General features: G+C 33.4%; 1 protein-coding gene across 1 annotated transcript; it reads left to right on the forward strand.

The window, feature by feature from the left end:
- The first annotated feature begins 7,113 nt into the window (after positions 1-7,113).
- On the forward strand, positions 7,114-17,805 carry LOC142613975 (serine/threonine-protein kinase BLUS1-like). The gene is made up of 21 exons (XM_075786503.1): positions 7,114-7,566; positions 9,688-9,942; positions 10,056-10,180; positions 10,304-10,348; positions 10,955-11,036; positions 11,159-11,227; positions 11,351-11,521; positions 11,607-11,672; positions 13,166-13,234; positions 13,358-13,441; positions 13,646-13,995; positions 14,143-14,279; positions 14,388-14,482; positions 14,595-14,633; positions 14,725-14,784; positions 15,270-15,371; positions 15,495-15,546; positions 15,633-15,688; positions 16,652-16,716; positions 16,821-16,872; positions 17,216-17,805. Exons 1-21 carry the CDS (start codon positions 7,393-7,395, stop codon positions 17,282-17,284), a joined length of 2,217 nt encoding a protein of 738 aa, XP_075642618.1. The 5' UTR covers positions 7,114-7,392; the 3' UTR covers positions 17,285-17,805.
- The last annotated feature ends 2,840 nt before the right edge of the window (positions 17,806-20,645 follow it).

Genomic DNA, 20,645 nt, shown 5'->3' on the forward strand with positions numbered 1-20,645 from the left:
AAAAAATTCAAATTTATAAGTCATCTATATATATATTAATAGGTAAAACTTAGAGAAAATTAAATTAGAATTTGAAATTATAATCCAATTTTGCGCCATGTGTCTAAATTCATGTGGGAACTACACCATAATTATCCACTTAGGCTTGTGCCATGTGTCTATTTAAGTTTTTTAATATTTGTGTCAAGTGAGTTAATGAGTTAAAATTTAAATAAAAAAAATCACATATACTCAATAAAAATCACCACATGTTTCTCAAAAAGTAAATAAAATAAAAATCACCACATAACAAAAAGCATCACACGTTTTATCTTATTAAAAATTAGAAGAAAAAAAAAGATCATAAGTAGTATTAAATTTAGATAAGAATTTTAATATGTGACTAATTACGTATACTTTTATAAAAATTGACTAATTATCCATATTTTATAATAAAAATTGTGTTTAATTTTAAATGTATCTATATGTATGCATGAATGCATGTGTTACATGCTTTAAAAAAATTAATTTGACTAATTATTTATATTTTTATAATAAAATTTTCGTTTAATTTTAAATGCCTCCGTGCATTTACATGGAGTTACATGCTAGTAAAATAATGAGCAACCCTCATGATCCCCACACGAACATGTAAATAGTAAGAGTGACAAATTGACAATCTCATATCGTAAGAGAATCAAATTTGATCTTATCATTGTCATGCTTTTGCAAAGAGACAAATCATTACTGGTGGTTTAATTTGCCCCCTTGTTAGTATTAATTACTTAATTTCATTTAAAAAGAGAGATAGAATATGGACACGGATATTTAATTTTGTACGTCTCTCAACTCATATTAAAGAATATGATATATATATATATATATATGAAAGAGGATTTATCACCACACATCATTGATATGATGGTTTGTACTTGTAGAATAGAGGATAAGAATCAAGATTCAAGTTTTCAAAAATGAGATTTTACTTATATACATAAATTATGCTAGAGTAAAATTTTTATTTTAGGAAAAAAACCTTTTAAATTTGAATACTTTCCAGGACCCATTGCTATTGGAATTGATGTTTCTATTTTACTTGTATCACGTTTCGGCCAAATGTGTCATACATTTAAGGCCTACTCAGAACATAATTCTTCATGATCTGATACTTAATTATATATGGGATTCACATAAATTTTTTACACGACTTGCATGCACAAAATATGTCAATTTTAAAATTTTTATAGTACTGCAATGATATCATCACCAATAATACGGTAGAAAATTGAAAATTTTCCAATACATGGCTAAGACTAATATCTATCCAAATTCATAGCCCTTCATAATGCAATACTTATTACATGAGTAAATTTTTTTAAGTACATAGGACTTTTTTTTGAATAGTTACAACTTACAATAAGGAAGATTGATTTGAAGCAAGAATGTTTCCATTAAAAAAACCAAAAAAGTTTCTTTTAAACTGCATGGCTCTTTGCTTTTACATAAGACTTACATGCAAGAAAATTTTAATCATCAAATTAAGTTTTGAGATTGTATTGCCAAGGATTTCATCCCTTGTAAAAAGTCGAAAATTTGACAAATTAGACTATAGGAACAGAACAATAATTTCAACTTTGGAAGCAAAGGAAACCAAATAATTTTATTATTTGAAAATAAAATAAAATATTAATATTCAAAAATAAAATAATATAAAAATCCAAACTATCATATAGTCAATATTAACAAAATATGAGTAAAAGAAAGTATATAAAATAAGACTTTTTAGATACATTTCTACTCAACCATATATTAAAATGGGATTCAACGTTTTTCAAAATCTCTAAAATTATTTATTATTATGTACTGAAATTCATGAAAAAAAATATTTTACAAAATTAAAATCTTAAATCTCTAAATATACAATTTAATTATTAAAATTTCCGGCCCATGACCCTTGGTCTATATTTGGTTTTGTCACTAGATGACCAGGATTAATAGTTGTTTAAGCAAAGGCCATAATCAATGAATCTTTTTTGTGGCTGGATAAAAAATTTAGGGTAAATTATAATTTAACCCTTTGGATTTGGTTAGGTCACAATTTAGTCGATAATCTTTTAATTGTCAGGTTTGAACTTTAAAGTTTAGATAAAAATAAAATGGTTAGGTTTATGTTCAAATTAACATATTTTACATTGTTTGGGCAAAAAAAAAAATGCCACATTGCGGGTAGACCCAATAGCAATTTAATTCCATAAGCTCTTTTTGTTACATTTTGACCCTTATAATTTGGATTAAAATGATTTACTGAAGCTATAAGTCCATGAGTGATTTAATGAAGCTATAAGTCTACCTGTCTAGATCTAACTTGGATTAAAAATCAAGCTATTTTGGATTAAAAATTACCTTATTGTGGTTGACCCAATAGCAATTAAGTTCTACGAATGATTTATTGAAGCTATAAGTCTACCTGTCTAGCTCTCATTTATTTATTCCATACAGATTGGGTACCTTACTGATGCACGGAAATCATATCTATAGAATGCTTTCCTAGGTATTTCATTTTTCCATGCACATGACAACATTTTTCCTTACATAAATGAGCTCGGTTTGTTTTGCTGCCTAGAGTCAATACTAGTGGATGCTGTATATTCTAGTCATCTTCAATGTAATCATTTTTTTTTTAATAGGCGATGCACTCATTTTCATTTATTGAAGTGATAAAATATTATTAGTAAGTGAAAAAGTAATAGTAATAAATATAATAACTTTAAATTTCTCCTAATTTATAATAGAAAAAATCTACTAATTTCAATTTATTACTTTAATAAATTGAAAAAAATTGTGAATATTATATCCCTAAGTATTGTTTAAAATCCTCTTTCAAAATTTTAAAATATAAAAATTGATATAGGTAAAATTTCTCCTTTCGGTAACAAATAACAATGCATACAAATTATGAAAAGACAAGATAATATAGGATGTAATTAAAAATTGGAATGCTACAAATCCGGGTTTCTCCGAAATTGGCAACAAAATGTGACACGTACCTCATTGCTCGAGGTCAAAACCCATTCAAACAAGAGAAGTAAGATAATACAATGAGGTCATACTATTTTGATCTTCCGTAAGCTCTCTCTCTTTAATATTTTGATCCTGATCAACTTCATCTTGAATCAGAGCATGTTAACAAAATTTAGTGTATATTTTTCAAATTTTTTTTAAAATTAATCCAATAAAAATCAACCCTCACTGTAATGATTCATTGATTAATAAAAGTTGGTTTTAGATTTGGGTAAAAAAATTTCAATAATTTCATATAAAGGCATTTCTTTTCACATAAATAATAGGTTTTATCACGAATTTATTTGGTAAAATATAGTATTATCATAATAAATAATAACTCGATTTTCATTAAATGCAACTTCCTACGTGATCTTATATGTATATAGCTATGAGATTCAATATGAAATTTGTCGCCATGCCATCAATGGAAAATCATTCACTATGCTGTAAAATAATGCTTCTTCTCATCACATAAATGGTGAGTCCTAACATAAATTTTAGTTAGTATGACTCATTATCATATGAAAGAAGTTGAATATTTACTAGTTATCAATAGCTTAAATGGATATTAGAGCAAGTCACTCAATATTCACAGCCTGAGACCCATAGGACATAATCCAAAAGCTTTGAGAGAATGGTGGAGAGGAAGGAGATGCTCTATTTCCATGAGTTACATAAATGAAGAGGTTACACCCTTTTGTGACCAACTTTAACATAACATATGTTACATGAGAATTAATTCCATTAAATGAGCCAGCCAAGGGTCATGTCCATTAATGGGTGACTCGACTGTCCAAATTTTAACGATAATAATAATTTCAGGTTTTCAAGAAGAAGTTTCACACATATTTATACTTAGATTAGGTTAGAGTAGAATTTTATCTTGTATAAAAAAAAAATTACAACAATATAAAATGTACCTCTCAAACGAGATTGTGATGATTTTTTTTTTTAACAAATCAAAGACTTGTGCCAAGATAGTTATAATGAAAATACATGAATAAAATATATGAAGTAATAATTACAACCATATATATCGAAAGAAATGCACTTTTCTCAAATAGGAGAATGTGATAAATTGGAGAAAAAAAAAAGGAAATCAAAGATTCGTCCAAAGAAATTTAAGAAGAGACATGAAGTGAAAGTATGAAGGATTGGGGAGGAAAGGAGAACGAAAAGGAGGAGGTTCATTTTTTAGAGGAAACTTAGGTTGCGTTTGTTTTAATGTAAAATATTTTCCGAGTGTAAAATATTTTCAGGTGAAAATATTTTTGGGAAAATAAAATATTTTCAAGTATTTGGATGCATTATGAAAATTGTTTTAGAAATGTTTTCAGGTGGTTGGTTGCATTCTAAAAACCCAAATTTCTATTAGTTTCTCACATTTTTTCAGCCATTTTCTTAGCTTCCAAACAAATTTTATAATGGAAAATTTCAGTATATACAATTAACAAAACAAAAATCCATTAGCTCCATTCATTCACAAGTTGAACTCGGTCAAACTGAGAGAGAGGGAGGAAGAAAGAGTGAGAGATTGAGGGAAAAAGAGATAGATCGGGAAAGAGATGGAGATCGGGTCAACGAGATCGGTCTTCAATGGCAGGGACAAGATTGGTCTTGGGTGGGTCAAGAACGAGATCAGTCTTGGGTGGTGATGACGAGAACAAGATGCAAGGCTCCAATCTAGATGGCAGTGACGTTGAGCAAGAGGGAGAAGAAGAGTTGAGGAAGAAGAGAGAAAAAAGAGGAAGCTTGGCCAGCACGTGATCTGGGTGGTGGGAGCGGCACGATCTGGGCTGGCCGAAACTTGGCTAAGGCGAGCTTGGAGATGAGTTTTGGACTATGTGAGGAGTGTGCTTGAGCTCTCTCTCTTCAGGTGTGGTTTTTGAAAAATGTTTGAAGGTAAAATCAAAGTGTAAATGATTTTATACTTTTAGTGGCTTATTTTACGATCAACGGGTTGCTGAATTTCCGTTTGACCATATTTTCTATGGGTACCAAACACACACAAATGTGTAAAACAGTTTCCTAGAAGCATTTTCATGTGAAACAAACGTAGCCTTAAAGGAGGATGTTTTGGTAAGCAATCATGGGGAAAAAACACTGAACATGTTTGTGTTAGGATTAAAAAAAATAAAAATCAAAAGAATGTGTTTGGGAAAAAAAATACTAAATGAGTTTGTGGGAAAAAAAGAACAATGTGAGAAGTGAGGAAAAACTGAAGTGTGGCAATTGGCAACTGGTCATGGATTCATGATTACGTGTGTTGATAGTTTTTATTTTTTTAATGTTTGAGCACATGCTACTAATTAAAAGTGTGTGTGAGAAATACAAAAAAAAAAGTGTCAAATTTATACATTTAAGCCTAAATAAAAACTACAATTAAAAATTTTGCCTAAAAATGACCATGCTAGTTAATCTATAAATATGTAAATTCTATTGTTGCTATAGTAACCATGTAAACATAAAAGAAATGTGTCAAATTTATACATTTAAGCCTAAATAAAAACTACAATTAAAAAAAGAAAAGACTAAAAACTACCACACTAGCTAATCTATAAATATGTAAATTTCTATTATTGTTATAGTAACCGTGTAAACTATTGTAGCTTTCTACTTCAATATTTTATATTTTTTCTCACACCTCTCTCTCTCTCTCTCTCTCTCTCTCTCTCTCTCTCTCTCTCTCTCTCTCTCTCTCTCTCTCTCTAAGCAAGACACAACCAATCAACCCATTTACCCACCACCGCAATCTAGTACCACCCACCAACATCGCCACAAACCATTCCAACACCTTATAATTTAAACACAAACATCCAAAAATCAATAGAAAATCAACCTAAAATCATAGTAGCACTTCATGAACTCATCAACCAACTTGAGTTAAATTAGTTATCTCCTAGCTTCATCTCTAACCCATTTCATCTCAAAACCAAAAAACTTACGTTTAGGTCATAGGTGTGATTATGCGAGAAAGATAGAGAAAAGGGTTTGAGAGGTTAGAGAGAGCCTCTACTATGACACTATGCATCGTGAGTCGTTAGAGTCGTTGCCGATCATATTAAAAGAGAGAGGTTAGGTCTTGGCCTAGTCAAATTGAGAAAGAGGGGTAAAGGACAATGGTGGGTCAAAATGAGAGAAAAAGAGAAGGGTTTGAGAGGAAAGAGACATTTGAGATAAGAGCGAATGAAGAAAGCTGAGAAGAGAGACATTTAAGATAAGAGAGATAAGAGATGAAAGCGAATGAGAGAAAATAAAGGTGGAAAAAATGATTATTTAAATAAAATAAAGCGTAAAATAGATGATCTGTTGTGAGTGTTTTTAAAAAGTGGTTGTGTAAAATAGGAAAAAATAGGTTCTTATACTAAAATAAACAATATTTTTTACACAAGTTGATGTAACTACTCTTAGAAATTGTGATTGGGATGATAAGGATAAATAGTTTTCTTGAGTAGGTTAATGGAGTTTTAAAATTTTGTATTTTATGTATTTATCCCATTTAGTTTTTTTTCTTTTTTTGAGTAAAATTTTTCTCATTTAATTGAAAACTTATAAGTGAGCATATTTATGCTCACTTAAATAGAATGAGAATATTTTTAAGCATTGAAGTTGAATTAGGAAAACTCATTAAATAAAAGTATAGATAAAAATAGTGTTAATAATTACATGATAAAAATCTTCCATTCGAGAACACTCAGACGGTGAGTTTAATGGATTTGGGGACATGATGTAAAACTTGAGGAGGTTTGATCTACTATGTAATTGCCTAATTGGTTAATGAGATTTTCAAAGTGTTTCACGGCCAATAAAAAATATAATAGTCTAGCTAAAGGTTAAGGCACCGAAACCGATCTAGTAACCAATCAAAAGTTACAGATTTTTAGAAACTAGCAATGAGAACGGTTGCAGTGAAATACCACCGAACTCCAAAAAATACAGCTGCTCTAACCTCTCTTCCAAATTAGTAGAAGTAGGAATTAGATGGTACGAGAGGACGAGCCAAGGCAAAGGCGGGTCCCAGCCGTCCCTTCTGACGACTTACCCACGCGTCAGCATCCCGATAACCCAGCCGCTCTTCGACACGTCAGCACTTCTCTCGCTCTCTCTCTCTCTCTCTCTGTCTCCTCTGCGCCTCTCTCTTACTCTTTCCCTCTCCCATTCCATGCTACTTCCTTCTCTCTCTCTCTAGCGCTTCCCATGGCGGTCAACGATTCCATTTCTCACTGAACAAAGCGAGACAGAGAGAAAGGAAAGAGTCCAAGGTGTAGAGTGGTGGTTTTCGCATGGAGCTGAGCTGAGGAAAAAGCGGCTTTGGTTTTTCTTCTCCGATCAGTAGTTTTATTGGGAAGGATGGGAGGTAAAACTAAGAATCAGAGGATTTACTCTGCGAACCCTAACGACTACAAGCTTCTAGAAGAAGTAGGTTATGGTGCCACCGCTACGGTTTTCAGAGCGATCTATCTTCCTACCAATGAAGTCGTCGCGGTTAAGTGCTTGGATCTCGATCGCTGCAATAGTAATCTGGTTCGCCTTCTTCTTTCTCACTCTCTCTCTCTCTCTCTCTCTCTCTCTCTCAGTATGCTTCAATTTTTGTTTTTTTTTTGAAATTTTTGGTTTTATTGTTTGGATTCTGTGAGGTTAGATTCGAAGTGAGATCTTGTTTGGTTACTGTGATTCGATTTGGATTTGATTTCTGTGATTGAAATACTGAGGGTTGCAAAATATTCATTTGAAATGGTTAATTTGAGTTTACACTTCGATTCTGCCGGGAATTTGTTAAGAGTGATTTCAAAATACTTGGTTAGGCTCGCTAATGACTTTTTGGTAGAGTATTGAATAAGGTAATAATCTTGGAGAGGAAATTTGATTTGTGTTTATTTCAAAATCTTAATTGTGTCGCCACAATCTTTGTTTAATAGTAAAGGGAAAGATGATTCGGTTTCAATGAAATTTTTTTACTTGGAAAGGTAATCGCTGGTTTTGAAGGTGTTATGGGACTTACTTATAGATGGATAGAAATTAGAAAGTTGTGTAGGTAAAGTTTAGCTAAACAAAGAGCTCTATCCGAGTTCATAGTTGGGTCAACTGGATCACTGAGCTTGGCTGCTGGACTAGAGCGGAATTGGAACATGATGGGATGTTTTGATGAGCCTGAATCTGGTGTGAGGCGGCTTGTGCTTCTTTCTGATTCACTAAATTGCATGCTTGATGTGCTGTAATGCTATCGGAGAAACTGTATTACACTTGTGTTAAAGTGAACTTTTAGGATGTTGAGATTGGATATGTGAGGACATTGCACTTAGGAACCTGTCTATGTGTGTTTAGGCGGTGATTATGTTTAGAGAAAAAATTGTGATTGTAGGATTTGGGTTGCGGTTTTGGCTGCTTGATTATGTTTTGACAAGGCCAAGGCTCTATTCTTGAAATTTTCTGGAAAATTGCCCATGGTCTTTGGACCTAATCGCATTTCCTCTCTCTCATATAACATGTAGGTTGAGTTCAAAGGTTCATTCTCATATGGTTGTGTAAGCTGTGTTTTCCTTTAAAGAAAGAAAAATGCCAATTTTTGATGTCTAAATGTTGCTAAAATTTGAAAATTTTGCACACAAGCAAATTCTTGATAGTGCCCGTTTGGTTTTGAATCTTTTGATGGGTTAGTTTGTAGTGAAAGGCTAAGGAAAATGTAGTGCTTTTGGGTTTCAAAAGTTTCATGACAGTATAAAACTTGCCTAGAGTGAATTTGCCACTAATGCGCAAGACAGTGCATCACCTGCTGAATCATATTGAGTTTGTGTAGCATCTAAACATTTCTTGAGATTGGACGCTCAAAATAGAAAAGACAAGCCTTGGAAAGAGCCACTCTGTAAATGCTAGTGAGGGTTCAGGGGTTGGCTTAAAAGTGATGCAAACAATACCAATGAAGAAAAATAAGAAAGAGGTGAAAGCTATCACAAGAAGTACACTCTTAAAATGATCTCAAACATTCTATCCTTGGGGGCTTCGATCCCAAGTATCTTCACTTAGCAGGGAAAAAAGATCAGAAGTGTATATGTACACTCCATGTTCCACCTAATATAACTCTTTGCGATGTTAAGTCACTCCATAACTTTTTATAGGATCAATATTTTGAAAGTCCGACTATTAAATTACAATTTTTGTTGCTCTTAATATGCTTGTAAAATTTTGTGTTAATAAGATGTTATATGCTATTTGATTCACAAACTCACGTTTTATGTATAATTTTTAAGTTCAAAAACTTGAAATTTAAACATTTTATGATGGGATAATGATTGATTTTCGATCATCTTGATATTTGGCAAGTATTGGAGGATAGAAGGAGATAATGTAATCCAAATGTTAATTCGTCAAAATACTCTATCAATGAAAGTAACATCACAAAGAGTTAAAACACCCCACACCCCCCCCCCCCCCAAAAAAAAAAAAAAAAAACAGACAGAGATACATACATATATATATATATATATATATATATCCTTATTCTTGAAACTGAACTTTTTCCTGTATTCTTGCTCTTTTTTCAATTATTTCTACTTTTTTTTATTGTGTAATCTATCAGAAATAGTTGGTTCTTTTTATATTGCTTTAAATGATGGTTAAATTTTAATTTTTTGTGTTATTTTGCAGGATGACATACGTAGGGAGGCTCAAACAATGATTTTGATAGATCATCCAAATGTTGTTAGGGCTTATTGTTCATTTGTTGTTGGACGAAACCTTTGGGTGGTCATGCCTTTCATGGCGGAGGGTTCTTGTTTGCACCTCATGAAGATAGCATACCCTGATGGCTTTGAAGAAGCTGCTATTGGTTCTATATTAAAAGAAACTTTGAAGGCTTTGGACTACCTTCATCGACAAGGACATATTCATAGGGATGTTAAGGTCAGTTGAATGTAGAACTTCAACATCCCTCCACTACATGGTCTATATTTGCTCTTCTTTTTTTAAAGATATGCTGGGAGGGTTTCAAATTAAGTTTGATATTTGCATCACAGGCTGGAAACATACTACTTGATACAAATGGGGTGATAAAGCTTGCCGACTTTGGTGTTTCAGCTTGCATGTTTGATACAGGTGAAAGACAACGAATAAGAAATACTTTTGTAGGGACCCCATGCTGGTAAGATATATTGTCAATGGACTCAATTTCTTTTTAGGATATTTCTTGGTTTGATGCTGTATGTTATTATAATTTATCCTTTTATCCATGTGTTTGAGATTTCAACATATCTGTGCTTTCCAGGATGGCACCAGAGGTATTGCAGCCAGGAAGTGGATATAATTCCAAGTGAGTTTTATTCCATTTTTTAATTTCAAAGAAACATAGAGGAGCTTTGAGGGTAAGGGTTAGGGTTGGAACATGCAGGTGTTGCTTCTGTTCGTCACAGCCCCAGTTGAACTTGATAACTTGCTCTAGAACTTTGGCTTATGGTTATAGCATTTGTTTGCCTTGATGATTTGCCATTATTTGATTTATTCAGCACTACCTACCTATTCTGTTTGAAAGCTTTAGCTGCCATGGTAAACTGGGCATAGTCTTTTCTAGGTCAAGGTCTGTTGAGCATGGATTGGGTTGCTTTTGGCCTGGGACAAAAGGCAGGCTTTCAGTGTCTTTACATGTTAGTATCTACTTATATACATGTCTGTGTGTAGAATGTAGGCCCCATAATAGATGGTCCTTTAAACTTAGCAAATTTGTGATAGGGACTGTGGCATTTCCTGTATTCTACTTTTATTCCTTTTTTAAATTCTTTATCATACAGAGAATCACTTTCTTCTGATAGTTGTTGAATGTCTTATTTGCATAAATAGTCAATTTCATGGTATGATTTGTGGAGAAAATAAGAAACTAATATATATATACTTGGTTCTCTTTTGCATCATTCTTCTACAGGGCTGATATTTGGTCATTTGGTATAACGGCACTGGAGCTGGCTCATGGTCATGCACCATTTTCAAAATATCCTCCAATGAAGGTATTTACATTATAGCGGTTCAATAAGATTGTACCTGCAGAATTGCATGAGGTTAAGTAGGCTTTCTCGGTAGCACTTTGTTGAAACATCTAAAATATATCTGACCATTTGTTGTTCTATAGGTTCTCCTGATGACGATACAGAATGCCCCTCCTGGGCTTGATTATGATCGAGATAAAAAATTCTCTAAGGTATTCATGTTCTTTCTGGCTAAAGTGAAAAATGACATATATACTTCACTATTGGTTTCCGTCTTTCAATGTCTTTATATTATGGAATAATATTCTAATTGGAGGATTTCCAGTTGTGATCAGTCTTTTAAAGAAATGGTTGCAATGTGCCTGGTGAAAGATCAAGCAAAGAGGCCAACAGCCGAGAAATTATTGAAACACTCCTTTTTCAAGCATGCAAAGTCTCCAGAGCTTTCTGTGAAGAAATTATTCACTGATTTGCCACCCCTTTGGAATCGTGTAAAAGCCCTCCAGGTTAACCATCATACTGCTGGAATGCAACATTCATAATTTCACTTGTCCTGGTGGGCTTGTCTGATGGCATTGGTTAATTTTGCAGCTTAAAGATGCAGCACAACTAGCTCTAAAGAAAATGCCTTCAGCAGAACAAGAGGCTATATCACAGGTCATAAACCTTAGTTCACGCCATTTATTATGAACTTAAATTTGATTTACCTGTGGTCATGATGATGTAGCAAATTGTATTTTATTTTATTTTTCTAATATTCAACTGTTTGCATTTCTTGAGAATGCTTTTTTGAACTTTAACAAATTTCCCCCCTCTCCTGTTCATATTCTGTCCATTTGTGAAAACCTCAACCTAGGAAGCTCGGGTGCGGCGTTTGGGCCGCCGCACCCACGTCCAGCGCGGCCCGACGCGGGGACGCGCAGGCGACGCCGCTGCCTGCGCGTCTGTGCCGCGTCGGGCATTAAAAAAATAATTTTTTCGGCGCGATTCACGCCGATTCGGGCCGACGCGCACGAAATCGGGCCAATTCGGCCCGAATCGGGCGCAAACCGATACCGGCTGAAATCTGCCAATACCGGCTGAAATTCAAAAAAAAAAAAAACAACAGGTGCGTAACCGTTTAACTTGGCTGAAAAAAAAAAAAAAAAAAAAAAGGTGCAAACGCACCGTTTGGAAAAATACCAAGACCCAGCCCTCTCCCTCTTCATTTTTCTTGTGCCTCTCTCCCACTCTCTGCCTTCACTCTTCAGCTAGGCTCTCTCCCATTCTATGTATTCTAGTTATTATTTACTAGTGCTCTTAAATTTGGTATATATTTATATAATGTGAAAAAAGTATGTTTAGCAATATATTAAAAATATTTTTAATAATTTTTTAATCGCCGCACCTGCACTCTACTTTTTCAAAAATTGTCGAGCCCCGTACCCGCTCCCGCTCCCGCACCCGCACCCGCACCCGCACCCGCACCCGAATCCCGAAACGCACCCGTGCTTCATAGACCTCAACTAAGACGATCAAGTAATTATCAGTGACAGCTGCCCCCTATTTGAAAATGTGTGCCGCTTTATTACCACTGAGGAATCTAAGTTACAATCATGTATGTTATTTGGTAGTTGACTGGGTAAGTCCATCCTAAATTCTGAATCCATGAGAAGCCATTATATCAGAGGAAAAGTTAATATTTTTCTTTAAATGATTATTGAAGAATCTTAATCCATAGAAATCTGTTGAAAAAAGGAGTAATAATATTGAAACAGAGAAAACAATCTGTTTTAGAGTGTAGGGCTTTTCAAACAAGGGGTTTGCTGTGGTCAATGCATGCCAACACCTCGTATTTCTGATTTGGAATTTGCTCTTTTATCCTGCTTTGGTCTGTTTTCTAACTTATTTTGCAGATTGATAATAATGATTATACAAAGAAGATATGTAATCTTTTTTTTTTTCTTTGTGGATCATTCAAAGGCTAGAGATTAATCTCTATCATGTCATATATGTTTCTTTGCTCAGACTACAATTAGTGTAAATAAAAAACTGGGAAAATGTTACTTTTGTAATATCTTACATTTAGTGATCAGAGATATCTGTACATAAAATGTTTCTTTACTCTTTTTCTTATCTTTGGTGGTAATGTATTGTCTTGCTGCTATCAGAGTGAGTACCAGCGAGGAGTTAGTGCCTGGAACTTTGATATTGAGGATTTAAAAGCGCAAGCGTCACTGGTAAGAAATATTCTTTTTAATCTTTACCGATTATCAAATTAGTTCATATTGAGACAGTATCTTCTTTTGGACAGTGTTTGGTTAGTTATACTTGTCAGTTAATCTGAAGTAATTTTTTTCTAGGTGAGAGATGATGATGATGATGATGATGATGGGCCGGAGATGAGGGAAGAAGGCAAAGGCATGAAATATGTTGTCAGTGAGAAGGTAGTAATTTGTTTTTTGAGCAAGACGGTAGCAATTTTTTAAAACCACATCGGACATCTAATTTTCTTTTTCAAGAGCAGTCCAAGTGTTCAATTTTTCTCCTGCTTCTTGAGAGTGAATATCAATCTTATTTTATCTTTGTTTTCTCTTTGAAATTTTGATTCTAAGCAAGTGAATTGATATTTTCTCATCTTTCAATGGCAGGATTCAATTGATTTCCAAACCAGTTTTGGGAAATTGAATTTAAATTATGAATTAGCACAGCCCGAGTACAGAGGGCGAACTAGTGGTGAAGAAACACCACAGGCTGACGTCCTGAATAGAAAGGGAAAGGTTGTGGAAAGTGATTTACTGGAATCTGGATGCCAAGAGAAAGTTGGTTGGAGGAAAAATGGCTCAAGCACTGAGGCATCTTCATCAATGTCAGAAAAGGACATGGTACAGGGCAAGACTAAAACCCAAACATTGAAAAGTCGCCAAACTCAGAGTGGCCCACTTATGCCCGGTGCTGTGCTTAGTCATTCAGTATCAGAGAGAGTGCGAATCTCTGAAAGGTTTGTCATGATGTATTTGGATTTATTGTGTGAAGCCAAATTATTAATTTCTGTTTCATTTGAAAAGTTTCATTTTCCATATGCTCTTGTCATTTGGATATTTTTCTGGTGGTGTGGACAAGTAGCTCATTTTTAGTTAATTACTAGGACTGAGCTTGAACTTCAACCATCTACTGATAAAGCTTTCCTACAAGTACGGCGGGCACCAAGCTTTAGTGGTCCATTGATGCTTCCAAACCGAGCTTCGGCAAACAGTTTATCAGCTCCAATAAAGTCTACTGGAGGTAATGAAGTAATTTAATATGCATCAAATATCATCATTATCATCACTGCTGCTGATAGACTGCAGGTTCACAGAATTTGTGACATTAACTATTTTTCCCCCTTAATAGGGTATAGGGATTCTTTAGATGACAGGTCGAAGGCAAATCTGGTGCAAATTAGAGGAAGATTTTCAGTAACATCAGAGAATTTAGATCTTGTAAAGGTAAGGCTTTATAATGAACCCCCCCCCCCCCTTCCCTTCCCCAGGCAACTCCCTTTCTCTCCCCCTCCCCTCCCAATTATATGACTATCACTAACTTTAAAATGTTCCCTAGGATATTCCATTAAGTACAGTTCCACGACGGTCTACACAGGTATTTGGCCAATTTTCGCTTGAAAATATTGTTGAAGTAATTACAATGGGTTTTCAAATTCTCACCTGATGTTCTGTTTTGTTGTTTTTAGGGATCTCCATTAAGAAAGTCTGCTAGTGTTGGTGAATGGATTTTTGATTCCAAGCAAGCGGTTAGTATACTGACTTGCTCAAATAGTTTAATTATATAAATTCTGTTATGTTAATAACCACCTTCATTTGTAGTACAATCACTTAAAAGGTTTACTAATATGGTAAATAATAGTATCTTTTTGGGGGATTTTTTTCTTGAGAGGAAAGAAGACAATATTTGACGTCTGTGGGTGTCTGCAATGTTGTGTGAAAATTAGATATTACTATTTGTAAATTTTCAGACTTGTGTGCTGTACTTTGTTAATTATTAATGTGTGTGTGTGTGTGTAAGCGGGTGGACAATAATGCCCAATTGTTAAGTAGCATTTTATCTTGATCCACACGTTTACATTTAATATATCCAGCTCCCAAGTGGCGGATTATATTGAAGATCAAGTCTGACATTCTAGTATACTTGCAAGGTTTACTTTAGTCATAGAATTTGTCCTTATGATAGTTTTTATTTTTCCTTTAATTCATATAATGTAATTCTCTGTGTTTTCAGCCTATCAATCGGTCGCCAAAGGAATTTAGCAACGGTAATTTACCTGCTTCACTTCTCATGCCTCACCTTCAGCATCTTTTTATGCAGACCACAACGCAACAGGTGAAATCAAACTTGTAAAAGAGATTATGCTTTTATGTTTGATTTTGACCGTTAAAATAGTCCTTGACAAACTTAAATCTGTGTTCAATAGATTCTTTTACTAAAATTTTACTTGTATGCTAGGATCTTATCATGAATTTGCTCTACAGCATGCAACCAGCTGAGGTAGCAGATGGTGAGTATGATTCTTGAGGTAGTTATATCTAGTTATATTGAGAAAATAGGTATCAAACACATTAAGGCACTCATATTTTCTTTCAGCTACCCAAAATGGAAAGTTGCCGCCATTGCCTCGTAGTTCAGAGAACAATGGAACTGTAAGTATATTTATCTATCTATGTGCTTCTGGCTAGTTGGAAACTGTTTGAATTCATTTTCTTTTTACAAAAGAAACATTGAAATTTCGCTGAAGAATAGGTTGTCCTTGCATTACTAAGACCCTATTATTAGCTTTGCTAGTTAGTAGAAATGTATTTATGAATGCATTCAAGGTTTCTGGGATTAGACTTCCCTTCGGTAGGTTGCATTCTTACTTAGCCTTTTTGTTCTTTTAAGTTTTGGACAGAAACATAAAGACTGTCCTGAGACTTCCTTCACCAAAATTCATTCTAAGTTCTCTGTGCCAATAATTGCTTTTTTATATTTTATTCTTTTGATAAGTGGTTATTGATTGATTGTTTTCATGGAAAGCACTCTGTTCGTATAAGTTTTCCTCATGAAGTAACTTATTAAAAAAAAGAAAGTTTTTCCTCATGAAGTACTTTCATTACTCCTCTCCAATAAATTTAGTACGAAAATCAAACTTACCAATTGTTATTGCATGAGGATCCTGTGGCCACAGTTCCAACAAAATGAGATGAGGGCATATGCAATTATGAATGGATCAAAGTTGGCACTTTATATTCTTTGATTGTGTGTTGACTGGCATAATCCCATCAAATGTGACCAGTGTATGTGATCAGACAAGGATGATGTTTTTGCTCACTATATGGCTTGTTACACCACTATGATAAATATGATGAATTGGCATACATAGTTTTAGGTGCCAAAAATTTCAATGTGAAGGAGTCTGTTGAAAAGGTCCTTGAGAGCACCATTATGGAACCCTTACTCCATTATCTTGTTTAAATTCCATAATAGATCTAGTTTGTATAAAACAGTTTCATGACTAATAACTATGTGTTTCTTTGATTGGTGCTGATGACAATTGGACTGACATATTTCGATTAATGCTTTGCTTGATATTCTTCCCTAGTTTCTCTGATTTGTTCTTTCAACAGATCGAAACAGTGGCTTCTGAGAGGGAACGTGTACTTCTTCTCAAGATCTCTGAGCTTCAATTTAGGTTGGTATCATAAGTGAACTGATCCCTCTTTTGTTTATTGTTTTGTTTTTTGTTTGTTTTTCCGGTGTGTGGAGGTTTCCCTAATTTTCTCCCCATTTCTGCAGGACGGTCAATTTGTGTGAAGAGCTGACTGCCGAAAAGTTAAAATACATTCAAGTGAGTTGCTCAGGGGGGGGGTTTAGTTTTAGATCTTGCTTTTGAATTGTCTGTTTCCATGACTTTGGGATGGGCCTAGCATGGAATTTTTAAAACAAGATAACTCACTCTAATAGAAATAGGTTGGCTTTGGTTGGTACTGATTGGCTGTTGAAATAGGATTGTTAGTAGATTAACATGACACCTGGATAGATTTCTTTCAGGAATGCTCCAGGGCATCGTCTTTTTCTTTTTTTACCCATCGGGGGATAGAAAGAGGGTGGGGGGGTCCAATTGATTATGTAGGAATTAATTATTAACATCATTTGAAGCATGCATTGATAATTTAGTTATCACTAAACAGTTGCAGCAGCAGCTAAATGCTGTATCGGGTCAAGAAGAAAATGGAGACAGGAGGGAAGGGGATGCCTGATATTAAAAAATTCAGGTTGTGTAAAGTGAAATCACCATGTACATCCAGGCAAGAGCTGTAAATCATATGCAGAAAGTGTTTTCCTACATTCTTTCTCAGTGCCAAGAGGGAACTGTTTTGGCTACTCATAGCAGTAAATAGAAGCAAAGAGTGGCATCCATGTGTCTGGATCTCTTTTCTACCTACCGCGATCAATAAGTTTCTTTGAAGATTTTCAGCCACCAAATATGACAAGCAAAAGTTCAAAGTTCATCGGTTGCTCTCATACAAATAGAAATGAGCTCCTCTCCTGCAGTCTCATGTTGTAACTTGGGGAGTTGGCAGTTGATTCTTTTTTCTTTTCCATTTCTTTCTCAATAGTTGCCATGAGAAGGGAGGGAGTAGTGGGGTTGTTGGTATACATTTTACAGTTTACCTAATTGTAATGTTCAATTATATATATTGAAATAGTATTGTGTAAAACAGGATATATGAGGTTTTATTTATGAGCTTGTAAATTGGGCGATAGATTATTATTTCTATCTCTTCGTGCTTTTTTATTGCATTGAACTTTCACTTGTGTTTTACTTGCGGTGCAAGGATCGCATAAACCAACCTATCTTTAAACCTTTAAAATAAAGTTCCAAAAAAAAAAAAAAAAAAAGAAAATATATCAATGTGAACGCATACTGGGCGTAGGCTCACTCTCCAATGTCGCCCCAACCACCTCGCTTGCTTCCCACTTCCTGTCACAAACCTTTTGGTTTTGACAAACTTCCTGTCCCAAACTGACAACGAGGGCTAATCACAGCTTTCTAACCAAAATTATATGATATTTTTTGGAGTAAAAATATCAATATACTCTATTAAGAGATTAATTTGTAATATGCTCCTTATAATCCAAATCAATATCTAAATTAATAACTTAATTAATAATTATCAGAACAGAATGTTTTCTATTTCACTTGAATTGTGGATGTGTGCAATTTACATTACAAATACTGTAAAATTCATATCAAAATTTGAAATCTCGCAACTAATATGATAATTTTTAAACAATAAATTTATATGGTAAAGGAATATTACAAAGTGATTTCAAATTAATGCTGAGTTTTATAGTTCAATAATTGTCTAATTCTTCCCTACCGAATAACACACACTTGATATTTCAATATTTAAGAGAAAAAAAGATTTGAACTCTAGACATCTTTGTTGAAAATACCAAGAGATGTCCATTGCAAAAGAACCTATATTTTTAACAACTTAAATTTTGAGTTTTTTTTTTTTCCTTTCAATTTTTTTATTAAATGATAGTATTTAAACCTATAAATCTGACATAAATTCAAATTATATCGTATTTTTTTAATTAAAAAAGTTGTGAAATAAATTTTGTGTTTCACTTTATATTTTTAAACCTTTATCTAATTTGTAGTGTCCAAAAACAAAAGAGGTGTATTGTTAGTAGTTTGCTTTCTACCATCAATATATATATAAAAGCAGAGATCTTATGCGGGAGAGCATGAGGTCCTGCCATGTGGTGCTCTATTTGAGTTCTATTAGACCAATTATTGCATTTAACCTTCCCAAATCACCTTCACTTGAAAAATAAATTCCAACATCTTTTTAGAAATTGAAAAGATGCACATTACTTATTGTTTAGCAAAATCAAATTCACCTCTTTCTCTTTCTTAACTCTTCAGTTCCCCTTTAAATTTGATGCACACTAATATAATTCTTTTTAAATCAATATATATATATATATATATATATATATATATATATATATATATATATATATTATCTGTAGCCCTTAGAGCTTGCTGGACACTGAGGAAAATAAATCAATGTAATAGTTCTTTGGACAATAACCCAAATCCCATTAGATACCTCTACCCTTTCTAGCTCCATTGATGCCAATTTGCTTCAACCATTATATCTTCTTCTCGGAGCTATGTTTTAGATCCCAAATTTAATAATAAGGTAATTCTTTCTCTAAAATGTGGGTATATAATCTCTAAAAAAAATCCTTTCTCTGTCAGTCTCTTAATTTTTTACTTTATTACTTTGATATCTTTAATTTTACTTTGTAATTTTGGTTTGAACGCAATTGCCTTTAATTTATATGCACGCAAATTGTTTGATAAAATAGCTGAATGTTTTGCTATAGGCAACTATTAATGCAAGAGCAGCAAACTATTTTTTATGTGTTCATATTGTAAATTGTAGCAATACACAATAAATATGGTCTGTGCTAGAAGTAACGTTGTAAATTGCTTCATATAAACACTATTTTGGTTTTACTTTCTTTTCTATAGTTTTTATGGTTTGCTTAATTTGACAATTTTGTCACTAAACCAGAACAAAAAAAAAAAAAAAACAAGACAGGAGAATTCTATAGCTATGAAATTTATCTTAAGTGATGCTCATTTTGCAACATTTTGATTGTGTATGTGTGAGTGATATTAGAATAATTCAAAACATTTAAGAATATATATATATATATATATATATATATATATATATATTAATTACAAGTCAATTCTTTCAATTTTTATTTTTATTAGTGTGACTGTTATTTATTCCAACAGTACTATAAGCATGAATTTTATAGAAAGGTATATAACAAAATCTGCCAATTGTTTGGAATACAAACTCTTTTGGTCTTTGACCGGCACTTTGCCACTTCTTTTTATCATAAATCAAACATGAACTTTCTAAATATTGTATTTGTACTTTTGCTTTCCTATAAATACTCGGTAATTAGTTTATTGTCATACGTGTATTGAAGATGGATTGTGGGTTAAGAACAAGTTTTTGGACTAGGTTTTAGGATAATTATATCTAATTATATTTATTCAAATCAGAATTGCTGATACCTAAAACATCCTAAATTAACATTATAAGGTTAATATAAGGAGGCTCAACTCCATGTTTCAATGAATTCTATGAGAGAGTGTCAATGCCCTAACAAAGGACGAAGTCCTTACATCTTTCAATCGAATGTCCAAAACTACCACAAAATTGGGTCGTTACTTTTGATAATTGGAGAAAAACCCCGTTTTGCACACCTAAAGAGATTTTTTTTTTTTTTTTTGAGAAGGCGCCAAAGAGATTGATAATGGGCTAACTGCTTTGCCTAGACATGACTCACTATATGACCTTGACACTACTATATATAGTTAAAATATTATTGAGGATGCTTGATGAGATCAATGCCTTGGTTAGAAATTTCATATGAAAAACAATAGATTCAACGAGTCTGATATGTACAACATATCCTTGCAGCTAATTGGGTTCATGATCAACTGATGGTAGGGAACAAAATATGCTTACTTGGTCTGAAGTTTCAGCTATAATTGTAGGTGATTTTTTTTTTTTTTTT

This window comes from Castanea sativa, chromosome 1, assembly GCF_040712315.1.
Source record: "Castanea sativa cultivar Marrone di Chiusa Pesio chromosome 1, ASM4071231v1".
NCBI classification, from domain to species: domain Eukaryota; kingdom Viridiplantae; phylum Streptophyta; class Magnoliopsida; order Fagales; family Fagaceae; genus Castanea; species Castanea sativa.